The 23,075-nt window shown below is 46.2% G+C and overlaps 1 protein-coding gene across 1 annotated transcript; it reads right to left on the bottom strand.

Annotated features, from left to right (window-relative positions):
* Positions 1–343: 343 nt before the first annotated feature.
* LOC126543574 (uncharacterized) lies at positions 344–20,048 on the bottom strand. The gene is made up of 6 exons (XM_055061084.2): positions 19,930–20,048; positions 17,950–18,139; positions 15,057–15,175; positions 11,054–11,130; positions 5,062–5,151; positions 344–579 (listed from the first exon to the last, which is right to left on the bottom strand). Exons 2-6 carry the CDS (start codon positions 18,055–18,057, stop codon positions 380–382), a joined length of 594 nt encoding a protein of 197 aa, XP_054917059.1. The 5' UTR covers positions 18,058–18,139; positions 19,930–20,048; the 3' UTR covers positions 344–379.
* Positions 20,049–23,075: the final 3,027 nt, after the last annotated feature.

Genomic DNA, 23,075 nt, shown 5'->3' with positions numbered 1-23,075 from the left:
ACACTTGTTCAATGACTGGTCCACTCACTCCTTCGCTTACTCTCTCAATAACCCACCCACTCACCCGTAAACAGCCCTATCGCTAGCCTAATTTCTCACTCGCTTACTCGCTCAATAACCCGCTCACTCGCTCATTAGTCAAACGCTCACTTAATTACCAACCCACGCGTTCACCAACCCTGCTATCAGTCTTTATTTCACTCAACAACCCCCCCTCTCTCCCCCCAACCCGTTGACTCATTAATACTCTCACTCACTCATCACTCACGCAATCTCTAACGCACTCACTCACTCGCCAACCATTTCACTAATGACCAGTCTGTTCACTCATTAACGCACTCGCTCACTTCACACTAGCGGCAGGACGCTTTGTCGCTCTTTATTTAGGGGGCTTCGACACAAGCATCAATGCGAGCATGCCGTCGCCTTTGCCGCTTTCTATGAGGCAGCCGGTTGGAAACCACTGTTTTCCATCGTGTCTGTACCCTGCCTTCCGTATGGCCCTCCAGGCTTTCCGCATTATTGTTCTCGGAACTTGGCGCATTTGCTTGGTCAGCAGAAGTGAGAGAGTGCTTCCGACTGTAAGAAATCAAGTTAAGATAAAAAAAAACTATGTCAGGTCAACACAGAGTCATACCCTCGTATTCTAGAACGTTCCTCTGTTCTACACGCTATACTTCGACTCAATTGATGATGATGATGATGATGATGATGATGATGATGATGATGATGATGATGATGATTTATTAACATCTCCTTTGAAATGGGGCGGTGACAAATAGTCACCTATAGCCTGCTTTAGCTAACCAGCTGTGCTATACATGCTATTCAGTCTAGCGTTCTGTCCTCATTTCCTGAATGTCTTCTTTCTCTTGCTCAAAGCTTCTTTCTAGTATATCTACCTTGCACCATTGCCTATGCCTGTAGCAGATCCGGTCCTATGAACCTCTTCCCTTCTCAATCCGGTCCTGTCAATGTATGCCCTACTCAAGAAAGCAGACGGCAGCGCCGTCCCTCGACAAATGTGTCAACTGCGCTTCACTGACTTTAGGGCAACTTTTGAGAAGCGTACTGTCTTTCTTCAGTGCAGGTGTTGCGTGGCCCTGTGTTTAACTATAGGTCGAGTGGAGGAAGAGCTTCGAGTCGAGTATCGTTGGAGAATACGGGGTTCAGCAAGCGTTCGTTAGAGAGTTTTAGCTGAACAGTCACTGCGCGCTCCGTTCACACCGCCGTACGCTATATAGCAGTACGCAAAAAATCGCTTAACCGGTATGCTAGTACATGCGTGCGCATGGCGATCATGCCGGGAGCGAAACGTAGAACGCTTCTGGAGCCGTGAGGGCGCACCCTCTTGGCTTCTTGGTCGTTTCGCAGATAACTTCATGTCACATCGCTGACGTCTTCGAAAGACGCGCTTACACTGGAAAAAGTATACGCAGTTCCATGCAGTGCCCCAGTGCTTCAAATGTGAGACTGCATGGCCAACATGAGCGCCATGACCAACTGTGCGTTTTAACGCAAGTGAGAGAGAAAAAAAATGTTAGTGATGGGAGTGCCACTGTCGGGCACTACCAACGGACGCAGACCTGGGAGAAAAAAGTACGCAAACCTTTAGCTTTGCGCAAAACGCTACATTTATTCGCGATTCCGATGCAAAAGTTGAAATTGATGAGTACACGGGAAAGAGCGCGATGTGCCATGGTTTGGTACTGCAGCCCCAATTTCAAATTGCATGCACAGGCGCGGTGAAGAAAACCGGCTTGATCGCGGAATTCCTCGTCCTTGCCCTTTTGCTCAAGGAACTCTGCACTCACATGTTGCTCCTTTAGGAATGCCCAGGCGAATAAGCGTATTGTTGAACTCAATCTCGATTTATTTGTACCGACCTCCTCGTTTGCGCTGTTTATTTTAGAGTTTCATTTTACTGTCGCTGTGTTGTTTTGAAAATTACGTTGTAATTGTAACGTAGTGACGCCTGGAATAACTTCTCCGACCTTGTTCTTTCACACAATCTGTGTGCGAAGTGTAGGACAGTAAGGTTATCGGATGTATTTTTTAACATTGGAAAAAAAATTGGCTGTGGCATATAGCATGAACACGTATTCATTGAGCTGGATTACTCGAAGAGGGGGACATGATTTACCCTGAAAATCAAACTGCATAACTGACTAATTAACATAAAATTACTAATGAACTTTTTTAAAGTAAGAACTTTAGCACCATACCGCAGTGCACGAATTGAAGTCAGTGATTTCGCAACGCACATCCACTTGAAACGAATTTTTGAAACTAGCACCAGTTTTGAGAAAAGCGCCATCGACTCACCGCACAATGCCCTGTTTCTAATTACTTTTTAACAAAACGCCTTTCTATGCATTGAAGTTCAAAAATTGCAAAAGAAAACAGCAAATGCATTTCGTCACAAAGTTTGAGAACGCATATCTCGAAACTTATGTCATGCTCAGAATCCATTACAAGCGCATAAGACTTTTGGAAGTCACCCGCTACAATTAGCAAATTGAAATATGTGCCATAGTAAAATAACTTAAAAGTTAATTAGAAAGGCTCCGTTAACGATGAAATAATCATTTTGATTTCCCCTGAAAATAATGTCCCCTTCTAAGAGCAATCTAGCTGGAGAAATAGAATTGTACTATGTGATATCAGTGATTTATAAGAAAAAATTGTTAACGATAAAATAAACGCCATACACTGCGCGTTTGCGAGACGAGAAGTCACCAGCACCATTTCTGCGCCAACATATACTTCTTGATAATATGAACTAGAAGACAAGGAATATGGCCTCACCTGCTGCGAGCAAAACCATAAAGGCCCTCAAAAAATTCCAAATACGTAACATTTTAGTTGATGCATTTACAAAGATCACCCAAGTCTACAGAAGTTCGTATGATGGCTGCTAGAAACTTTCACAAGCCTGGCTGCCGCGGTGCCAGCTTGTTCTACAATACTTTATGGCAACTTGGGTAATTATTTCTGGGGTTTAGTATTTTATCAGAAACACGGTTTGCTACGTATGCTATACTCTATACTGCGTATTAATGCAACGATTTTTTTCTCATATAGTAAAATATAGATAAATCGAAATGAAGCGATAACTTTTTGCTGAACCAGCTTCATAGCCATGGCGAACATCAGAATTTGCGCTATAATCGCAAATACGAATAGTATTTGACAAAAATACTCGTATATTTCATCACTGACTTTCGGGGGCATATGTTTTGAGTACAGAATCCAACTAGGACACTACTCACAGCATAACATTTCATTAGAAAGTTTATGCCTCGCCCCACCACCTTTGAGAAATTCGGACTCTCGATCCCTCGTGAAGGAAACTGCCTGTTTCGGTAAATTGGTTTGCCTTACTACGTTTCTTCCATGTTGCGAAAACATATAAACGTAAACAGTGAAGCTAGAGATATTGGCATATTTGTTTCTTTGACCGGCACATTTCACCAGAACACAATCTATACGGGGACACATTTTACGATCATGACGATGTGGGGAGGGGGTGGTAATGACGAAAGCATGGCGCATTTGTTTTTCCAGTGGTCGACGTAACTTTTACGTCTTAATAATGTCGCAAATGTGGCCTCTCCTAGCCAACTTCTGCCCTGGGGCAATAGAGAATTTTCGATTAGGGGGACGCAAGCGTTTGACCCCTCCCCCAAGCGCTAGGGGGCACCAATGCTTGCGTCCCCGTCACCTAAAGCTCCCTAATGACTGGAGAACTCCACCAGCCAATGCTAGCGGAGGCCACGACCCGAGCCAGTCGGTCAGACTTGACCAAGGGTTTGGGTCGGATCAATGCCGGATTGACGCAAGTTGGCGCAGGAAGTCGCTAGTGAGTGGAACGGTGAATGATATTTAACGCTATCTTAGATTTAGCATTAATGTCTTTGATTTAGCCACTCAGTATGTACCACTGGGTGTATGCCCGTTCTTGGCCAATCCTCCAGATTTCTCCGATCATCCAGTCCAACTACGATTCCTACACAAAACCTGAACATTTATTGTCGACCCCCAGGTCTGTCTCTCAAGAAAACCAGTTTGTTAACAGAATGGTAACTTATATTTTACGTTTTCTGTGATTTACTTTTTTTTTGCTTAACCATTTGGTATGTGCTGCTTGAATTGTGCACGTTCTTGGCAAATCCTCCAGAATGGGTACTTCCCAGTGGGACACAATATGTACAGAATCCCTAAATGTTACTTGATACACGTCGTACTTTTCTGAGCGTACATCTGTCATCGCCATTCTTTTCTTAGCAAAGATCACGCATCGCCTTCGTCCTTGTGACGTCACTGCTTATTCGTCTCACATTGTGCATTCACCTGAATTGGAGTTCGCGTTTCGGGCATACTTTGTGAAAGTTGCAGTGAATAAACATAAAAGATGTGCAGCATGGCAATAAACTTGTGACCTTTGTGATAGGTAAAAACATTCCATGAGATTACACGTTTCACTGGATGAAAGTAAACAAAATTGTAAGCATCGCCATTAGTTGTGCAGCCTTTATTCAACCACTTTGCTTAAGGCTCGCTCACATGGATTGTAACATTTGTGTTGATCTAGAGTATTTTCTTGACCATTAAGACTACACACCAATTTTGCAAGCTGTTCCGTCACCCATCATGCACCTCTTCCCTCTTTCTTTCCCTCTTCCCCTTCCCCCAATGCCGAGTAGCTGGCTAGAGGAATATACCTCAAGCCGACCTCTCAGCATTTCGTATCATTAAACTTCTCTCTCTCTCTTGCAAGCTGTTTTCTTTAAGGGTGAGAAAGTATTCAACATTCGGTTCGTATTCAATTCGTATTCTATTGGATTGAAAAAAAATCTCGCTATGTGAACACCGCTTCGCAAAACCCATCACAAAATGAAACACTGAGTTTGTGACTATGCGGTCATGCTTGACGGGATTTGTTTTTGTTTTTCTTTTTCGTAAATACAGTGCCCGCAGACTATTGTGGCTGACTTCCTTGTGACTATACTTCGGCGTACGGCACGTGAACGCTGGTTCGCTGCTCCGCAGGCTACTTACACTGATTGCAGGAATTCTCGACCGCCCAGGTTGTATAATCCGTGTCCAAGATTTGGTAGTAGATCACCCCGTCGGGACTCAAAGCATTGTCTGCAACGAACATGACCACAAGTTAAGCTCCTGATGACGCGTGAAGAAATTTCGATTCCAACCGTCGACTACTTGGTCGTTAAGAAAATCTGACCATAACATGGGTCATTAGGGTGTATTGTTACTATTCCATAAATACATGGCGGTCTCGAGAGAAGAATACGCGCCACTTTGGCTAAGTTTGTTTTTAGCAACTATAGTACCTACTACAGCGAAGCAATAGGGAAAAAACTGCAAAGTTGATAACGGCCTAGACATTTCACTGATAATATTAGCAGCACTAAATAACACAACTGCTTAGCAGACAATACGGGCACCTGCTGGTAAGGGTATAAGATGTGGATCACAGAATATGGCCCCAGAAATTTCCAGCGCGCCGCGTACGCCACCTGATCTCGGAGATCACGTCCAAGTATCACGCTGTTTATAAACGTCTCCAATTTCGCGTTACTTCTGCCGAACATCAATGACATTGTTATTGTTCCTTTTCTTAGTTTTATAAAAAAAAAGAATTCAGCAGAACCCATGTCACGATGGATGTCGACAATAATGCGATTAACATTGAAGCAATGCAGCGGCCCACCGTATTGCCGCGCTGCGCCATCTAGCGGTGCCGCCATGAATTCCGCGCATAGTGCCTGTGAGAATATATGCATTCAGATACAATTGCCTGGTTATATATGTTGCGAGTTCAATTACTCCCAGTGCCAGAGAAATGGCAAAGTATTTTTTTTGTAGTTGATGAAACGCACGTGCCCATGTGACTCAAGTTGACATAAAAGAACTTCACTGAAGAGCGGCATTACCCCGTGACGCATACACAGTGACCAAAACTTGTCCGACCGTTGGTTTTAAACCCTGATTCCTCAGCACAGCAGCCTGACGCTGTACCGATCAGGTAGTGAACTACCGAGTGAAGCAAGTTGGCAGGAAAACGGTTATAGAACAGGCAGACGGACATATACTCCCTTGAAAGTGCACGAAGTTCCCAAAGAATGCTAATCGCGTCAAAAACATGTATCCTTGCGAGCTTTGCGTGACGTATCTACTCGAACCTCGAACTTAAAATTTGGCGAAATACTGTATAAGATGCTTGTCCCCATCAACGGTCTGTGATCGCTTAAAAGACCAGCAGCTTCCCCCCCCCCTTTATTTTTTTTGTGCGAGGCACACTCTTCCAATCAGCCAAGCTGTAGGGATTGGGTCGCCCGCCCCGATGCCAGAAAAAATATTGGCAAGGTAATCCCGTGCTTTGTCTTCCAGACGTTTAACAAGACCAGCAGGTACGTCATCCAGTCTCTTTGTTGTTTGCACTTCAAAGCGTGTAATCGCCTTGTCCAGGGCCAGCCCTGCCTTTTTACATTTCATGAGCTCGTTACTGGAGCAATAGTTTCCCGACTCGTCAGTCCCCTTAAGGTGTGCGTAGCCTGTTCAAGCTCAAGGTGGTATAGCTTACGCATATGCTCCGCGAAGTGCTTGCTAAGATCAGTGATGAGCAAAGGAGTATTCCTCATGCCGAATCTGCGGAGCAGCTACCCTCCTGTCAAGGGAGGGCACATATGGCCAAACGTGCTTAGAGCTGTTTCGCCTGTCAGCAGTCAGTATTTGGAACCGTCTACTGTCATGTTCAGTAACTTAATGTGGCATTGCTTGCATATAGCTCTTTTACAGCGAAGCTGTGTATAGTTAGGGTTCCGTGCTTTTGTGTTCTCCGTGAACAAAAACTATCATCATAAATGGCTCATACCCCTGTAAGCAACCAAAAAATGCAATGGGTCATAGCCCCGTAAGGCAGAAGCTACAGTGACAGTGACAAGAACTTTATTGGATTGTCCTGAGGAACTTGATTAAGGGTGACTCCGCCCCCGACGGGACAGGGAGGTGGTGACTCTCTGCGACGTCGCGGGCCCTCTGGACGGCCTGTAGTTGATGCGTGAATTCCGAGCTCTTCGGCAAGGCATCCCACTTGGACTAGTATCGAAAGACGGAGCCCGCGTTGTACGGGCACAGCCAGAGCATGTGGTCGAAGGAGCAGCATGCGTGACCGCATTTGGAGCACGACTGCGGGAAGTTCGGGTCTATCCAACTAAGCGCTATGGGGGTGAGGTAGGATCTGGTCTGTAAGAGCCTGAAAGTAACGGCCTGAGCCCTGTTATGTTTCGGGCTGGGGGGAGGGAATTTCCTCCTGCTGTGTCTGTAATGCGACGTAATTTCGTGATAGGTGGCAAGAGTATCTTTGAAGGGGCAGTCCTGTGGGAGAGCCGGACCGTTAGCTCGGGCGCGGTTCGCGAATTCACGCGCCAGGCAGTTGGCCTGCTCGTTAAGGTTGCAAACCGCTTGGTTAGTTACATCGTTCACGTGGGCCGGGAACCACCGCTATGGTATGACCTTCAGTTTCTTCGCCCGTAGTAATACGAAAAGATCTGTTGATGATGCCAGCTGCATGTTTAGAAATTAGAGCGGACGAGAAAGCCCTGACAACCGTGCGCGAGTCGGAGAAAATGGTCGTCGGGCCTCTTACGGCTTGAAGAGCCAAGGCTATCGCGGTTTCCTCGGCCTCGTTCGCGTGTTTAGTGTAGATTGAAGCAGCGCTGATAACGTTCCGCACGCGTCAACGACCGAGATTGCAAATCTGTCTTCCCTGCCATATTTGGCGGCGTCGACGAAGAATGCATCTGCCCCGTAAGGATCGATTCGTTGAAGGATGGTTCTAGCCCGCGCTCTTCTGCGACCTTCGTTATATATCGGGTGGATGTTCCAAGCTGCAAGCACTCAGCAAAGTGAAGCGATAGCTCATCACTGGTTCATTTCCCCGTGGTTCATCATTAATGGTCCATCATCAGTGGCTCATACCCCCGTAAGCAAGCAGAAAATGCGATGACTCACAGTGTCGTAAGGTTCGTGGTTACTCTGCGTGAATTAGCTGCGATGACACTACCCATGTTTTCTTTGTCGGTTATTTCAATGTGAATGTGTCGGTACTGAAAAGGGAATGGCTTACGCGTTCCGTGTTGCAGCCCAACCGGCCCTACCGACCACCCAGCTGCGTACGTGCATCGATTTGACATTATCAAACAATGTGATTTCAGTTGGGAGTGAAATAATGACCACCGATCAAGACAATGAATGAGTTCGTACCTTTGTTCAAAATTATGTGTCACCTCCGTGTCATGTGCAAAACAGCTTCGCTGGCCAACCACCTTCACAGAGTAAAATAGCTCTTGATTTTTTCAATTAAAGAACTCCCACTATGTTTCTTCACATTCACTTGGACATTCACTGCTTTTCTATGTATTCGGTTTGCCTGTCGGCGAAGCGTGTCCCACTGTCCCACCATGCCTTTCACCGTACGCCGCCGCGAATCGAGGCGAACGTCTTGAGCTCGCATTGTATGCCGCAGTTCATCTACATACGCACCATAGGTAGGTGATTCCAGATCGAGGAGTCTGCATTCGAACCCTGCAGTTATGCTTTCATAGGCCACTTCAGGCAGGTGGTGGAAAGCAAGCTCACGACAGCCTTCAGTTGTATCCCTGGCGCCATGCAGATGTTTAAATGGTCAGTCTAATTCTCCTGTGTCACTGAACTTCCCTTCCTCGTCGATTGGGATGCACATTACATAACATGCCAGTCTAGATGACACCAGCACATGGTCTACGCACGACCGGGTATTCCTAGCACACCACATGTCCTCATCCTTACAGTCAACATGGAGGTTGGCTATTTTGAGGTTGCGTTTCCGTGCTATTTGAACCACCAGTTCTCCACTGAAATCCTGGAATCCGTCCATTGCCTGCGCATGGCAATTAAGTTCACCCATAAGCACTTCCCTGCCCGTCGCGCACTGTGGTACATTGTCCAGAAAACAGTACATAATTGTGGAATACCCTTCATGCTGGTCACTGGTCACTGCAAGGTACACAACTCGTACCATCACAGGGATCCCTAAAATGTCGACATTTACCCACAGGGGCTCCGTGAATGGGCACGTAAGCATCTCCCGTGTTGTTCCAGAATGCCACATAACACCTATACACCCAAGTTTTAGCGTACCAACTTCACGGATGGTAGCTGACCAGGTTCATTTTGGATGAACAGTGTGTTGCTCGAGACTACGAAGATGCGTCTCTGGCATCGCATAGAGCTCCATGTTTTCAGCGTGTAGCATCTCGCAAAGTTCCTCCCACTACCTCGGCTTTCTTGCCCCATGCATGTTGAGAAAGGCCGCATTCAGTTTTGCTACATTTTCGTCTCGAGGGCGTCGACAGGATCCCTTCTTCCTACTACCTGAGGCCTCGGGAAGCCTTGTTGTGCCTCACCCGGTCATTTTCTCTGCCGTCTGCAGCACTACCTGCCCAAGAGCTACCATGATCGGTGCCGTAGGGTGGGTGTTCGTTCACGTCCGTTTATTGCAGTGCTAGAGGAACGAATTCCAGAAAAACACCTAACCTAGCTGTGGCCCAGACGTGTGCCTAATTCCTCGGCAGTGCTCACCCGATATAGTAAGTAGCACGGTCCGCCTGTCGGCGCCTGTGTAAGGCTTATGTACTCTGCGTGTGGTCCCAGTCCTCCACTCAGGCTTTTGTTCAGGAGCTTGCACTTCTCGCGCAGCGTCTGTGCTCAGCACTTATTCGGAAACACCGTACAAAACGTAGCGGTGCTCTCAGGCTCTTGTCTGTCAGGTTTGAATTGTGGACTCGAGCTTATGCTAGTTTCCCAGTGTCCTTGCCCACAACGTTATTCAGCCGGCGTGCAGGACAACGATCGCTTCAGTTGCATCCCAAACATCTGTTGCTGCGTTTAGTTCTGCAGTCACTTCCTTGAAGGTGGCATACTTCTTAATCCAATATTGCACAAGCCTGCTCCTTGTGCAATATTCTCATTCTGGAGGCGTTCACATCTCCAAAGACAAAGGCGCGTGAACCTCTTCTTGGTAGTTCTTTGGATGCTTTCTGCTCTTGGCTGCAGTCCTTAGATTTTGAGGGTTCCTTCAATTAAGACCTCTCGCGCATCTTGCTCGTTTTGACCGGCCAGCCTTTACTCCCCTTAACTCCGTTGGCGTCCAGCTCATGGTGGTCCGCTCTGTGCATCTCAGTGTCCCTGAGCGACCACACTTTGTTGCACAGCTTTCATCATTGCCACAATTTCCTCCGGGAAACTGAGACATCTCCTGCTTCCTGTCCCGTGCTGTGCCGTTGTCCGCTACAATATCGTCAGGTCTTATTGCTCGCTCGGCCCCTTCCTGCTGTCTTCCGCTGTCCCGGTCACGCGACGTCGTCTGCAGTCGTTGCGACTTGCACCTGCAGGACTCCGCATCTGTGGGTCTCTTGCTACAACTGGGATTGAAAAGCCTTAAGTTCTCGATCCTTCGCCTCTCACATCTCTTGCTGCAACTCAGATTAAATAGAGTTAAGTTCTCGATCGTTTGCCTCCCACATCGCCAACAGTCCTGCTCCTAAGCTTTGTACTTGCATTGTTTACTCCTCCTTATGCTGTCGCAACTGCCACGTAGGCTCGTCTTTCAGGGCTGTCAGCTGGACGCAGTGCTCATTCCTATAGTGATGTCTGTGCCTGTGCTTCTGCCAGAGACTGGAAGGGTGTGTCAAGGAGACGTGCGGGGAGCCTCCCTTCGGCCGCTGGGAGAACTGCTGCTCGTGGCACGGGACAGCCCAGCTCTGGTACGCCCGCTCGGAACGCCCAGTGGTCTGAGATGGCCTGACTTCAGGAATACATTTCGCCTGTATATCCCCAGATCAAACGAAATTTTGATTCAGAACAGAGGTATTCAATAGGCATTCGAACTTTCGAATATTATCTCGGCCCTATACTTTATTAGTACATGCATCTCACCATTGTATCAAGCTGTCTTGCGGTATAGAGAAGAAAAAAATGCTAGACTTACCTTTAACAAATCGAATTTTGTCCGATTCGAGCGTGCCGCCGGATGTGGTCTGATTCCAAGATTTAGCCCCGACCCTCCTGAAATGTAATTACTGGACGTGAGCCCTTTTGCAAGCTGAGTCAAGCCCATGAGTGCATTTTTTTTTTTGTTATTGGAGGTTGCATCTCCACTGGCCAGCGCGGGTATGAAATTGTTAGCCGTATGCGAAATGTGACCATTAAAAAAGACCCATGTCGCGGCTCTCATTGTTCTACAGGATAATATGGATTTATTTTGGAAGATATGAACTATCATTTGTTATTATGTATAGGATTATGAATGTGAGACATATGAATTTTAAAACGGATATTCATGTATTCTAAACGCGAATCACCAGCGCTTACGGCGAGCGTTTGTAGTAGGCGCTGAAAGAACCTTTTTTTTCTTTTCGGACGTCTATTTCCAGCGGAAACGAACCGGAACTCGTGTATATTGAGCATAGCGTCACATCCGCTTTTATCGATGGTGTTCACCCTGACAAAATTACCGTTCTAAATGCGTAAAACAGCTTTATTGCATGAGCATAATGGGATTCTCAACGCTTAACTCCCTACAGTAACCTCCCAGTTGTACGAACGGCGATTTAACGAATATTTCAGAATAACGAACTTTTAGAAAATCCCCGGCGGTTTTTCTATGCATTCAGCAAAAAATGTTTCAGTTAAACGAATTTCTGAATAGCGAATATTTCAGTTGAGTGAACTTGATCAATCGTCCCGGGCTCATTTTTGAAATCTTTTCGACGAACTTTCGCGCTTTGTAGCGCTGGCGTAGCTGATGCCCACTGCCCCCAAATCGCCCCTCCAGCGGCGGCTATGTGCAACTTGACAAGTGAGCTGGTTACCCATGCTGAACTATCAGATCTGGAAATCGTTTACAGTGTTAGTCCCGAAGAAGAAGAGTGCGACGAGGTAGTTGTAATAGCAGAGGCAGATTCAAATCCTGTAATTCTAGCCGAGGCTGTAGGATGCCTTGGAAAGTTGCGAGACTTCGTGTCTCAGCAACAAGCTGTGCCAGAGGAAGTACACAAGAACATAGACTCTCAGGACGGCTTCGTTATTTCTTGCGCTTTAAGAACACCAGTGCAAACGAAAATTACAATTTTCTTTTCATAGTGACATAGGCGGCAACGTAACTATTACGCACTTTGTATATATGGATGTACATAACTCCATAAGTTGCATTTCAGACTTTTGACTCGATGGCTGCGGCGCCCTATGTTGTTTCATATTCTAGTGAATATTCAGTTTAGTGAACTTTCAGTTATTTCCTTAGGTAAGAAGTATATATAGCGAACTCTCAGTTGAGTGAACTATTTCCTTGGGTCCCTTGAAGTTCACTTAACTGAGAGTTCACTGCATTTACTTCTTGACTTCTGCTGCACCTGAATCATGCCTGGGAATGTGGTTATAACTTAACTAACAACAAGCTAGCGAAAATTTCATGGACGACAATGCTAAAACAGCTGCTATTTAAAATTATAGCTGATGCGTTTCTGACGAAAATGACTACTGTACCCTGCGCGTATACGTGTTGAAATTTACGGAATACCGAAGCATTGGATGTGAGCAGCAACAGCGTTATTAGCTACATCTCGGCGTGTTTCGTTTATCTGCAGAAAAAGTCAAAGCCGTGCCTCCGTGTGCATTTATTTTTCTGTGTGTTTAGTATCGTGCGCGTCGAAGAAAAAAAAAACAACATTAAAAGCCAAGACACGCTAGACAACGTAGCACGAGTCTAACGCCTATGCACTAGCTATCTAAGTAGCACACAGCCCGTAACTGCATTAACAGTTATACCCAACTTGCTTGATTGCAATGTCACGAGATGGAGCAACCAGAGCTGCTGCCCACAGCTATACAACTGGCATTTGTAACTTAGCATCTTCGTCGCAAATATGAGCCAGTTTTCAGCCACCGGGATAACAAATTTGCCTTTTGGAAGCCTTGGCAGCTTTTTTAGTGACTTTTGTTGGCCGTTAACATGTCTGGCAGTTCTGTAAGAGGAACTGCGTTACTGATCATGGAAGATGTCAACGTAGCTAAATTGCGACATTTTCGGCAAGCGCACACGACGCTCTAGTAGCTATATATTTGATATTAGCTGAGACGCTGTTTTCTCAATTGGTGCAAAAATTGCAATCAAAATGACCAAAAAAAGAAAGGGAACATATAGATACCCAGATGGCTTTCCTGCTACAAGCCGGGCAGTTCAACGTGCCGCAGCACATTGTAGGAGTTTTTAACGCGACAGCGTTAAGGAGCTCGTGTCGCAGAAAAGCCAGTGTCGTCGGTGTCGGCGTCCGCGGCGTTGGCCGTGAGCGAAAAATCCCGGCAAGCAATTCATAAATAAAAACAACTTCCAACATAAGCTGCGTGGGAATCGAACCAGGGTCTCCGGAGTGTGAGGCGGAGACGCTACCACTCAGGCACGAGTTCGATGCTTCAGAGTGGTACAAAAGCGCCTCTAGTGAATGCGGTGTTGTCTTAGAAACGTGCCGTAGAAAGTTATACTTCGGTGTATATCGGTAATTATGAGCATGTAACTTACAGAAGTTGCAGTTACACGAGTAGCGAAGTACGTTTCCGCTACATTTTTTCTGCGTTTGACGTAAGCCCAGCGACGGTTCGCATGTGTGTCGCCATTCGACAGCGGTATATCGAGACCGGACGATCCAATCTGGATCGATGCGGTAAAGAGATAAAACATGCATCCAAAGCCGGAGCAGCACTGTAGGGAAAAATTAAACGTGACTTCCCTGAACTGGAACTTTCCAAGGTATGCGTAGCATTGTATAGCGGTTGACGTGGTGAGGAACGCGTTATGCGTGTTACTGATGTGTGTGGAGTTTATGCTAGTGCAGTGTGCGCAAGGAGTCGCTTTTATAGAAAGCGGAAGTTTATTCCAATGTCTGACTCCGAGAAACGGCGTTAGGCTTTCTCAGTGTGCATTCTTTGCAAGGTGTATGCGAAAATTTCGAAATATAGCGTTTCTGGTGATGCTTGAACTGAGCATTGCCGTCCTGTATTATAAAGGGGCTTTTTGGCTTCACATGGAATTTTTCAACCGGCTAACCATATATTGCTACGCATCAAAATTGAGTCTGCTTGATGTGGGTTGGTCATATTCACTGGAATGCGACACAACAAAGGCATCCTGTGCCTATTAGGACGGTAAGCCTCATGTGAAGTTGAAAGGAGAAAGATGTCATCCACACGACCGTCACCTGAAGCTACAAAGGAAACCCTTACTGGTTACTCATAAAGTTTCGCAGTTGAAGACAGATTCATCCTGGTCCGGGGATTGAACCCGGGACCAATGCCCTTTCGGGACAGTCACTCTATCGTCTAAGCTAACCACATGGAATCTGAACCAAACAATATTTCAATGAGCGTCAGTCTCTCGTACGTGTATTTTACGAGCCTTAATCGATCATCTTCTGTGATGTACCTCCTACACAGTAAAAGTGTACTACTTACTCTTGTAAGGCGCGCACTTCTTTTCTGAAGTTTTACCGGGGGCATGTTTGGTACGAGGCAAGCTTATGGATACTCACGGATGCTTCAAACTGCGCTCAGACTGCTACGCAAATAAATGCGACCACTACTGGCGGCCGACTAGTAACACATTTACAGTCACCGACCTCCTTTTTTGGACACGGACCATAGCGTCACCTTGTAGCGACTTGCGGGAACTATCCAGCACGCAAGTATTCACGTAAAACTTAGTGAAACGTGTTTGCAGAATTTTCGCACTCCAATGTGGATGTGCGGGACATACATGACGGCGGTCCTTACACGAGTAAATATGGTATTTAATTACTACGGATCTGTTCGCTCAGAGGCGAAAGTTTGTTCTAGCATGTTGCACTTACTAAAGCTCCTTGTATGGCTAGTTGCTTATTTATGCTTAAAGAACATACAGCGCTACGCAGACAAAGATGACAAGACAGCCTGGCGCTTACCCGTGTCTTAGAACTTCAACGACGCGGCCTTTCTTGGGGTAGTAAAGTCTTGAGGTACATATGGGATATTCGTGGTGTGTAAAACTGCCGACCGCTGCGTACCATTCCTTGCCCGCAAACTGTAAAGATAGAGTAGGTACGTGAACAAAAGGAACATGTGACTGCTCTTTCCCGCAGATCGCAAGCGCTGCTTTGAATCGTGACGAATATGAAGCACCACGGAGCAATTGTGCGCGTAATAATTCAAAAGCGCATGATAAAGGCCTCGAGGAATTTGTGAGCTGTCGGATCGAGAAACCTTTCCCTATCAACGTGAAAGCCCCGTGGTCGCAGTATCTTTTTTACAGGAGTGAGTTTCTTTTGTTTTTTGTCAATGATACCCTCCGTGGAGCGACCTGAGGGAGAGAAATAAAAGAATACAGTTAATGTTTACGATACTCTTTTACGATATTTGTTACGCGACCTTGCGAGCATTCTCCCTCTAGGGAGAAGCCCTCGCCAGGGGTAATTCATTCAACGTACACGGCAGCCATACGGTGACTAGTTTCTTTTTGGGACCCGCCGCGGTTGCTCAGTGGCTATGGTGTTGGGCTGCTGAGCACGAGGTCGCGGGATCGAATCCCGGCCACGGCGGCCGCATTTCGATGGGGGCGAAATGCGAAAACACCCGTGTACTTAGATTTAGGTGCACGTTAAAGAACCCCAGGTGGTCGAAACTTCCGGAGTCCTCCACTACGGCGTGCCTCATAATCAGAAAGTGGTTTTGGCACGTAAAACCCCATATATTATTATTATTTCTTTTTGGGAAACACCTTCAGCTGTCAAGAACCTGACACCACGCTGTTCAACTTTTTGAGCGTCCATTATGTCACGTAACCATGTTCAACCTAGTGTATGAGAACATTAAAGAACAGTTGTCCTCACACCTGCGTGACACTTTTATAAATGAGAGATGTCTATGTGCTACGCGCATGCCTCGCAGATAATGAACCGAACTATTACTGCGCGCGCGGAGTGGGTTGGCTCACTTTCATTTGACTCGCCCTCGTACATTCAAAAGCGAAGGTACAATGGAATATACAAATGCGAAGATACAGCTTGATAAAGGGCAAAAGAGTGTCACTGCACATATACACAAAACCTCACAACAAGAAAGTTGAATATACGCATAAGTCTCAAATAGATCTATATACGTATCTAAGAAATAAGTCACTATATATAATGCGTGAAACAAGGCATGTAAACATGTTGCGAAATCACAGATACACAGATCACAGAATCCTAAGGCCCACCCCCCCTCCCTCCACTCCCCCTGATAATCGCGCGCGGCAGAAGGCGGCGCGCTTCCTCCCCGCTTTTCTCCCTTGCGCACACAACACTGAGCCACCATCGTCGGCTCACCCATGCCACCCCCCCCCCCATACGCTTTCACTCGCACAAGCAGCATGCGGCGCGCAGTCCCGATGTTATCGCCCTTGGACTTCATAGGGAACATGACGGCGACGGCAGGAGTGCGCCTGGAGTGTCGATATAATTGCTATCGCAATAATATATATTAAGAGTATCCGACAATTGAAGCGTCGGGTGGCGCATTACTTTCCGCAAAAGAAGAAGTAACAAAATCGAACTTTCACCATGCGACAATTCGCTGCGCCGCAACAATGTCTTTTCATTTTCTTATGTGGGGCGGGGGCAGTGACATGGAAAAAAACGCGTAGGCATGTTGACCACAATCGAATGCCTACTTTGGAAACGTGCCGATGGAATATCGAAGAAAACGTGAGACGCTTGGTCCATAGAGAACCATACGCATACAGCTCGGTATACCCTACACCGGCGACACAAGACTCTCGGGAGAGGTTGCGCTCAAGCGAACGCGTTGCAATTCGTCGAGTCTCCACAGTGATGGCGGCGAGCGACCATTGTTTCTTTTACTCGACTGCTAGCCAGAAAGCTTCCAAAACTCTCCCAGGCGAAAATCCATTCGGCCAGAGAAAAGCGAATGCGCATCGAAGTGCGCCGCACGGGGGTCGGCGCAACACGAGAAAAGCGCATGCGCTCTGGCTGGCTCTGGCAGCCCGCGGGTAGCGAGAACAAGAAAACTGAAGAGGCTCAATGTGTCCTCGCGAATAAAAGTCAAAGCAGAAAAATAATTAAGAACGTAGTTATCTTTGCGGGCTTTGGTGTCTACACATGGATGCTTTGTCGCAGGTGAAAAAAGAATGTTGATATTGTTTTCTGTGACATGACGGCATAAACGAACACGAAACGTTCATTTGAGGGATCGCCAGCCGTTTGTGCGCAGGCGCCACTAAGAGCGGGCGCGAGAGAGAAAATCTGGGGGCTTTTGCTCGCTCAGTATATGAGTCTGCCTAGGCACTACGGAGGAGATTTCTTAACGTGTGCTGTAGGCGTTTGTCCCTAGGCGTGCCGGCATTGCGGAGTGGGGTCGAGTTTGTTTACGCTCGGATACTGACTGCCGGCGCGGTGAGGCAGTGGGCGCGGAGGCCCCATTTGGTGATCGCTGTGTCTGGAGGGGCAAGGTTCTGACTGGTGTTGTATAAATGGCGGGTCACTTTTTTTCGTCGCGACGACAGATTAGATTTTTCACAAGCACTGCTCCAGGAGGGCACATGTAACCGGCGAATGGAGGCGTCACATGGTTACGGTAAATGGTCGCTATGTAAACAAGAACAGCGTTCTTCGCAAAGACCAATGAAAGCTCCGGTTAAACCAATTCTCACAACGGGTAAGATCTGAACATTCTTGGTGCTGTAGACATCACTGTCTCTACGCTTTGCTGGGCTGTGAAACAAAAGATTAAACAAAATCAGTTCACCTCTGCAAATGGCGTGAAAATAGGTCAAATGAACTGACAGAGTAGTCACAATACCTTTTCCCAGTCTATCTTTTTCAAGCCTTTCAGCTTGCACCAGTGCGCTGACGATGGTGGCACATCGACCAGCAGGACAAGTAGCAGCGCTGGTATTGCGACATTCATGGCAATCTGCCGGACGACTGCGACCGAGCTCTGGATTCCAGAAAAAAAAAAATCCCCGGGGCCAAGAAGAGAGGAGTGTTGGCTGCAAGGATCGGTGTCGATTGTCATTTAGAGAGCCAAGAGAGACGTTTATTTTTTGAGGCAGCATAATACCACACCCTTCTGCAACGCAAAACGATCGCACTTAACAAGGCAAGCATGAAGCTTGACAACCGCTTACAATATATTTTATGGACATACCAAATTTATCTCGATATGAGGGACCTGGCGTGGCCGACATCATGGGGGCGCGTCATACCAACGGAGCAAAACTTGCCGACACAGCGACATCACAAATAAACTCTCAAAGCAACAACGTGAGGAAAAGTGACAACATCAGGTAACACAAAAGGAGACAACGCAAATAAGGAACTCTCAAGAACAAAACTTTTTTTTTACATCTTTTACTTGCTTCCAGAAATGCTACTGTCCTTGCAAATTTATTTTTGATGCTATCAACGCGCACTTTTGCATAGTTCTTGTTAACGGTCTACTGACTAGTGCTACTGATGCCGAGTAATGGCGGTGTCTCATGGTAAGTGCATTTGAAACGAAGATGATATGCGCTTTTGTCGGGAAGGCCACAGTCCCACTGTGGAATTTTACACTGTGCCCCCAATACTGTGCATTGATTGTACGCTAGCGCCAAGTCAAAGTAAATGTACCTTCTTTAGGGAGTACCGTAGCTCCTGAAAGTAGGGTCAAATGCAGGACAAACATATGCTTACTCCATCAGAAGGAGTTGTGAAAACACTTCTTGTGCTCAGAACCTGCACCCTTCGAACGGTCTGCTTAGACGGTGAAAAGGGTTATTACCTCCCGAATACCACGTAGGGCATAATCTCCACTTTCTCAATTACGCTCACTGACTATGTCATCGACGAGGTCATCTTATGATGTCACTAATTTCACGTATTTTCCAGTGTTCGGGTTCGGGGCTTCAATGTGGGAATAAGGTGCGTAACGGTTTTGAGTCTTATCATTTTTTTTTTCAATATGTAATGTAATCGTTATCGACGACCTTTTAACTGATCTCACGCGGACTGCGACAACCTGTGACGTCACGAAGCCCCACTTTATCAGTTATGCTCGCAAACTACATTGTCAACGTCGTCGATGCCAACGACTTAAACGGATTCATCGGTGTTCAGGTTCGGGTCCTTACTGTGGGAAGCGAGTCCGTAAAGGTTTTCAGACTTTTCACTCATCACACTTGACCGCTTCCGACCAGACTCCCACAGTCTATGACTTCACGAAGAGTCTATGCGGAAATATAACGTTGGAGTTGGCAAATTCTTGTTTTTCATTGCAGGTGTATGCAGATGTTCACAGTCTGGGAAGAATGTTCGTAATACAAGTACAGCGAGAAGTCTTCTTTGCAACCGTGGTGTCGGGCTCTTCAGGGTTCACGAATGAACATTTCTCGGCAAGTATACAACGCGGGGACGTTTACCGCGGGCTCTGAACAATAAGTGTGGGGGCCCTCTTCACAGTGAAGTCGAACAGTTTGGGAAACATTGCTCTACAAAAGCGGTGAGCAAGATTTAATGCTGCACACGGTTTAGGTAAAGTAAACTCAAGGAATGGTACGAGTTAGGTTGGGAAGCTCTTAGCAGTATAGCTGCGAGTGACTGGCTTTTGATAACTTTCGCAATAGCAAAAAAAATATATAGGTACCCGCGATTCCTCAGCTTTATTTGGTGGCACTTTCGAAGGATTTAATTATGCTACGCACAAGTCTTGAGGCCCAGTAACGTTTCCCAAAAGTGACAAGACATAATATAAAGTTCGAGAAGCAAAATATCATTAGCAGCTTTCGTCAGGACAACTTACCCGAGCTAACGAAGCTTCCCAATGTATATGGAAGGACGGACGTAGGCACTACTTGTTGTGTGACGTGTACAAATCAAAAGCGTCTTCTATGCCGCTCTATGAGCTCTGTCAACTGTGTTGTCCGAACGCCGTCAGTTATTGTACTATTAACCATCTTCTTAATTCTATTTTGTCCAGGTAACTTTTCAACGTCGTATTCAGCACGATCTATTTCTTCTGAACAAGCAGTAAATAATGCAACTCGTCACGTCATTCCACCTGTGGTTGGAGGTGAAGCGCGGTTGCAGTATGACTGTTCCGACTTGTGACATAAATGAAAAACTAGCACTACGATTGTTTTCGTTCGCTTTCTTCGCTTCAGTGAAATGCAATCCATTGTTCTTTGCAAGCTTCTGACAATTCTTTTCATATTTTTTGTCCAATTCAAATATTTTTTTTTCTAAATCTGCACTCCACTTTTTGATTTTCTGATTGTCCAACTGCCCCTTTACAGAGGAACGCGTCATGGTATCGCTCGCATTTCGACGTGCTCGATAATATTTGCGGTGCCCCAAGACTAACACAAAAATAACCCTCGTCGTCATCATCGTAAATATAATTATCATAATTGTTGACCCTACTTTCAGGCCGATCTCTTAATCAGGTTCATGATCGTCATTAGGGAACTGAATATGCGAATTAAGTTCTACAAAAAAGGAGGGGTGGTCGGAGCCTCTCAGTCCAGGGCCCCACTGGCCTCTACCGCCTGCCTGACCTGGCTAATCCTCCTTCAAATCTTTTCCATTTCAATAAAGTTTCTATCTATCTATCTATCTATCTATCTATCTATCTATCTATCTATCTATCTATCTATCTATCTATCTATCTATCTATCTATCTATCTATCTATCTATCTATCTATCTATCTATCTATCTATCTATCTATAAAAAATTCGCAAAGTTTCATGAAACATGACTTTTTCTTTTTATCCAGATTATAGAAGCGCGAAGATACAAACACCTATAAGGGTTTTCGGGCAAAAAGCTTCGATCGTCCCGATGAGCGGATCGAACTCGATGGCGGTGACGCCTTCCCGGAGCACTCACATCTGCAATTCTATTCGGTGTCTATGCTCTCCGAGCCATCGATTTATAGCCTCCTGTCTAGTTGAGGGAGCGACAGCCCCGAAATGGCATTATGCAAAAAAGAGGGGAAGCGTGCAGACAGGACAAAAGAGTAGAGAAGTGGACAACACGAACACTTCTCAACTCTTGTGTCCTGTCTGCACGCCTCACTTCTTTTTTGCATAATGAATCCTTACCAGCTAGCTCAGGTTTCTGCCGTTCTAACCGAAATGGCAGTCGTTTGCAGTGTGTACAAAGGGGCTGGCTGGTTCATCTTCAGAGTAAGAACAGGAACAGCGCAACGCAGGACGAGCGAGCAAAGAGCACAGGACAGGGCGCTCTGTCCTGTGCTCTTTACTCGCTCGTACTGTGTCGCGCTGTTCATGTTTTTATTCTGGCAGTCGTTTCCTGGTTCGATCCTCGGACCAGGAGCAATTGTTCTTCAGTTGTGAAGCTTTCGTTCTTCGTGGTGCTCTAAGTGGACGACAGTCGTCCCGCTTTCAGTGGCGAGCCAAGACGCGCCAGCACATACGTAAACCGGAAGACGGTGATTACAGTTATCTCTGTTGGCATGCCGCGTGAAGTATGGCGGCGATAGATAGTCACCTGTAGCCTTCTTGACCTAGCCTGGCTTTACTACATCTACTGGGCAATAATATTTTGCTTACCTGTAATTTTTGTTCTCCCTCCTCACAAACATTTATGTATATATATTGTGCAGTTACCAACGTGTGTAATGGCCACGACTCCATCTCTTCCCTGCTTCTTTCCCACCAATACTGCTTCCATGTGCTTTGAATTACGGCCCTAATGGAAGGTAGATGGGACTGACCGGGAGCACTTCTGGTGGCAACGACTATGGCGACGTCGTGCTTAAACAAAACAACCAGAACTGTTGCATTGGCTAAACTTGTAGCGCGTATCCATGGGCGCCAACAATAAGGGAGTGGCATAATAAATGAGAATGCGTTTTTTTTTACCACAGTTATAGGTTCTGGTTAGATTTCCCACACACTTCTAGCATCAGAATGGAACCAAAACTAGGTCACGACACGTTGGCCCCCAGTCTGCCCGCTTCAGGCACAAACGAATAGCTAACCTTTCACGGGAATTACCTCTGCAGTAACCATGGCAATCAAATTAGTACCGGTCCTGCCACAGTTATACCGAAGTATATGTACAGTGTTAATAATAAAGCAGGCAGCTATGCGTTTCCGCACATACACAAGGTGCGCGAATTTGCAGTAACAATACTGTAACGTTATGGGAAATGGTGTGTGTGTGTGTGAAAGAGAGAGAGAGAGAAGGGAAGAAGGAAAGCAGGGAGGTTAACCAGACTGAGTCCAGTTTGCTACCCTAACCATGGGGAGGGGAATGAGGAGTGAAAGAGAAAGAGAAAACATGAGTCTATACCGCACTTTCACATGCGCTAAGTTAGGTGCAGGATGTCGGTAGTCGGACACTCAAGTCTGTTGCCTTCAGGTAGTGAAGAAGCGCTCGAACTGCTTTCTGGGCTAATGAACTGTGAGCCCAAGCTCCCAAGATCTTTGCTTCTGTAAATGACCCGTCGTCCAGTACATTCAAGGCACACCGGAGAGTCTGACATTGGTTATCAAAGCGAGAACAGTGGCACAGAAGATGACTGATGGTCTCTTCACAGTTGCACTTAACGCACATTGGTGAGTCCGCCATTCCAATATGGCGAAATGGTGAAAGAAGCCGCAACAAGCTAGGAGTTGGCTGGCCGTTCTCGTGGAAGCTATTGTAAACGTCTGCGTGAAGTGCGATAATTTATGTTTCTGATATCTGTTGCACATTGGAAACAGCGTGTATTTCATGTGGATGAAGTATCTGTGTGAAAAAAACCCAAAAATGATTATGGCATCTGTGCTAACCTATAGCATTGGTAGTAAGATATAACTCGGCTTAGCCAACGAGTTGAGTGAATAATATATTTCGTTAACCAATGTAATCTGTAATTGAATATGTGCAACTTAACCATTTTCTTCGCAACCTTGAGAACGCGAGAATTGAAAAGAAAA

Source organism: Dermacentor andersoni, chromosome 10 (assembly GCF_023375885.2).
Source record: "Dermacentor andersoni chromosome 10, qqDerAnde1_hic_scaffold, whole genome shotgun sequence".
Classification (NCBI taxonomy): Eukaryota; Metazoa; Arthropoda; class Arachnida; order Ixodida; family Ixodidae; genus Dermacentor; species Dermacentor andersoni.
Note: the sequence above shows the minus strand (reverse complement) of the source record. Positions and strands in the feature narration are given on the sequence as shown.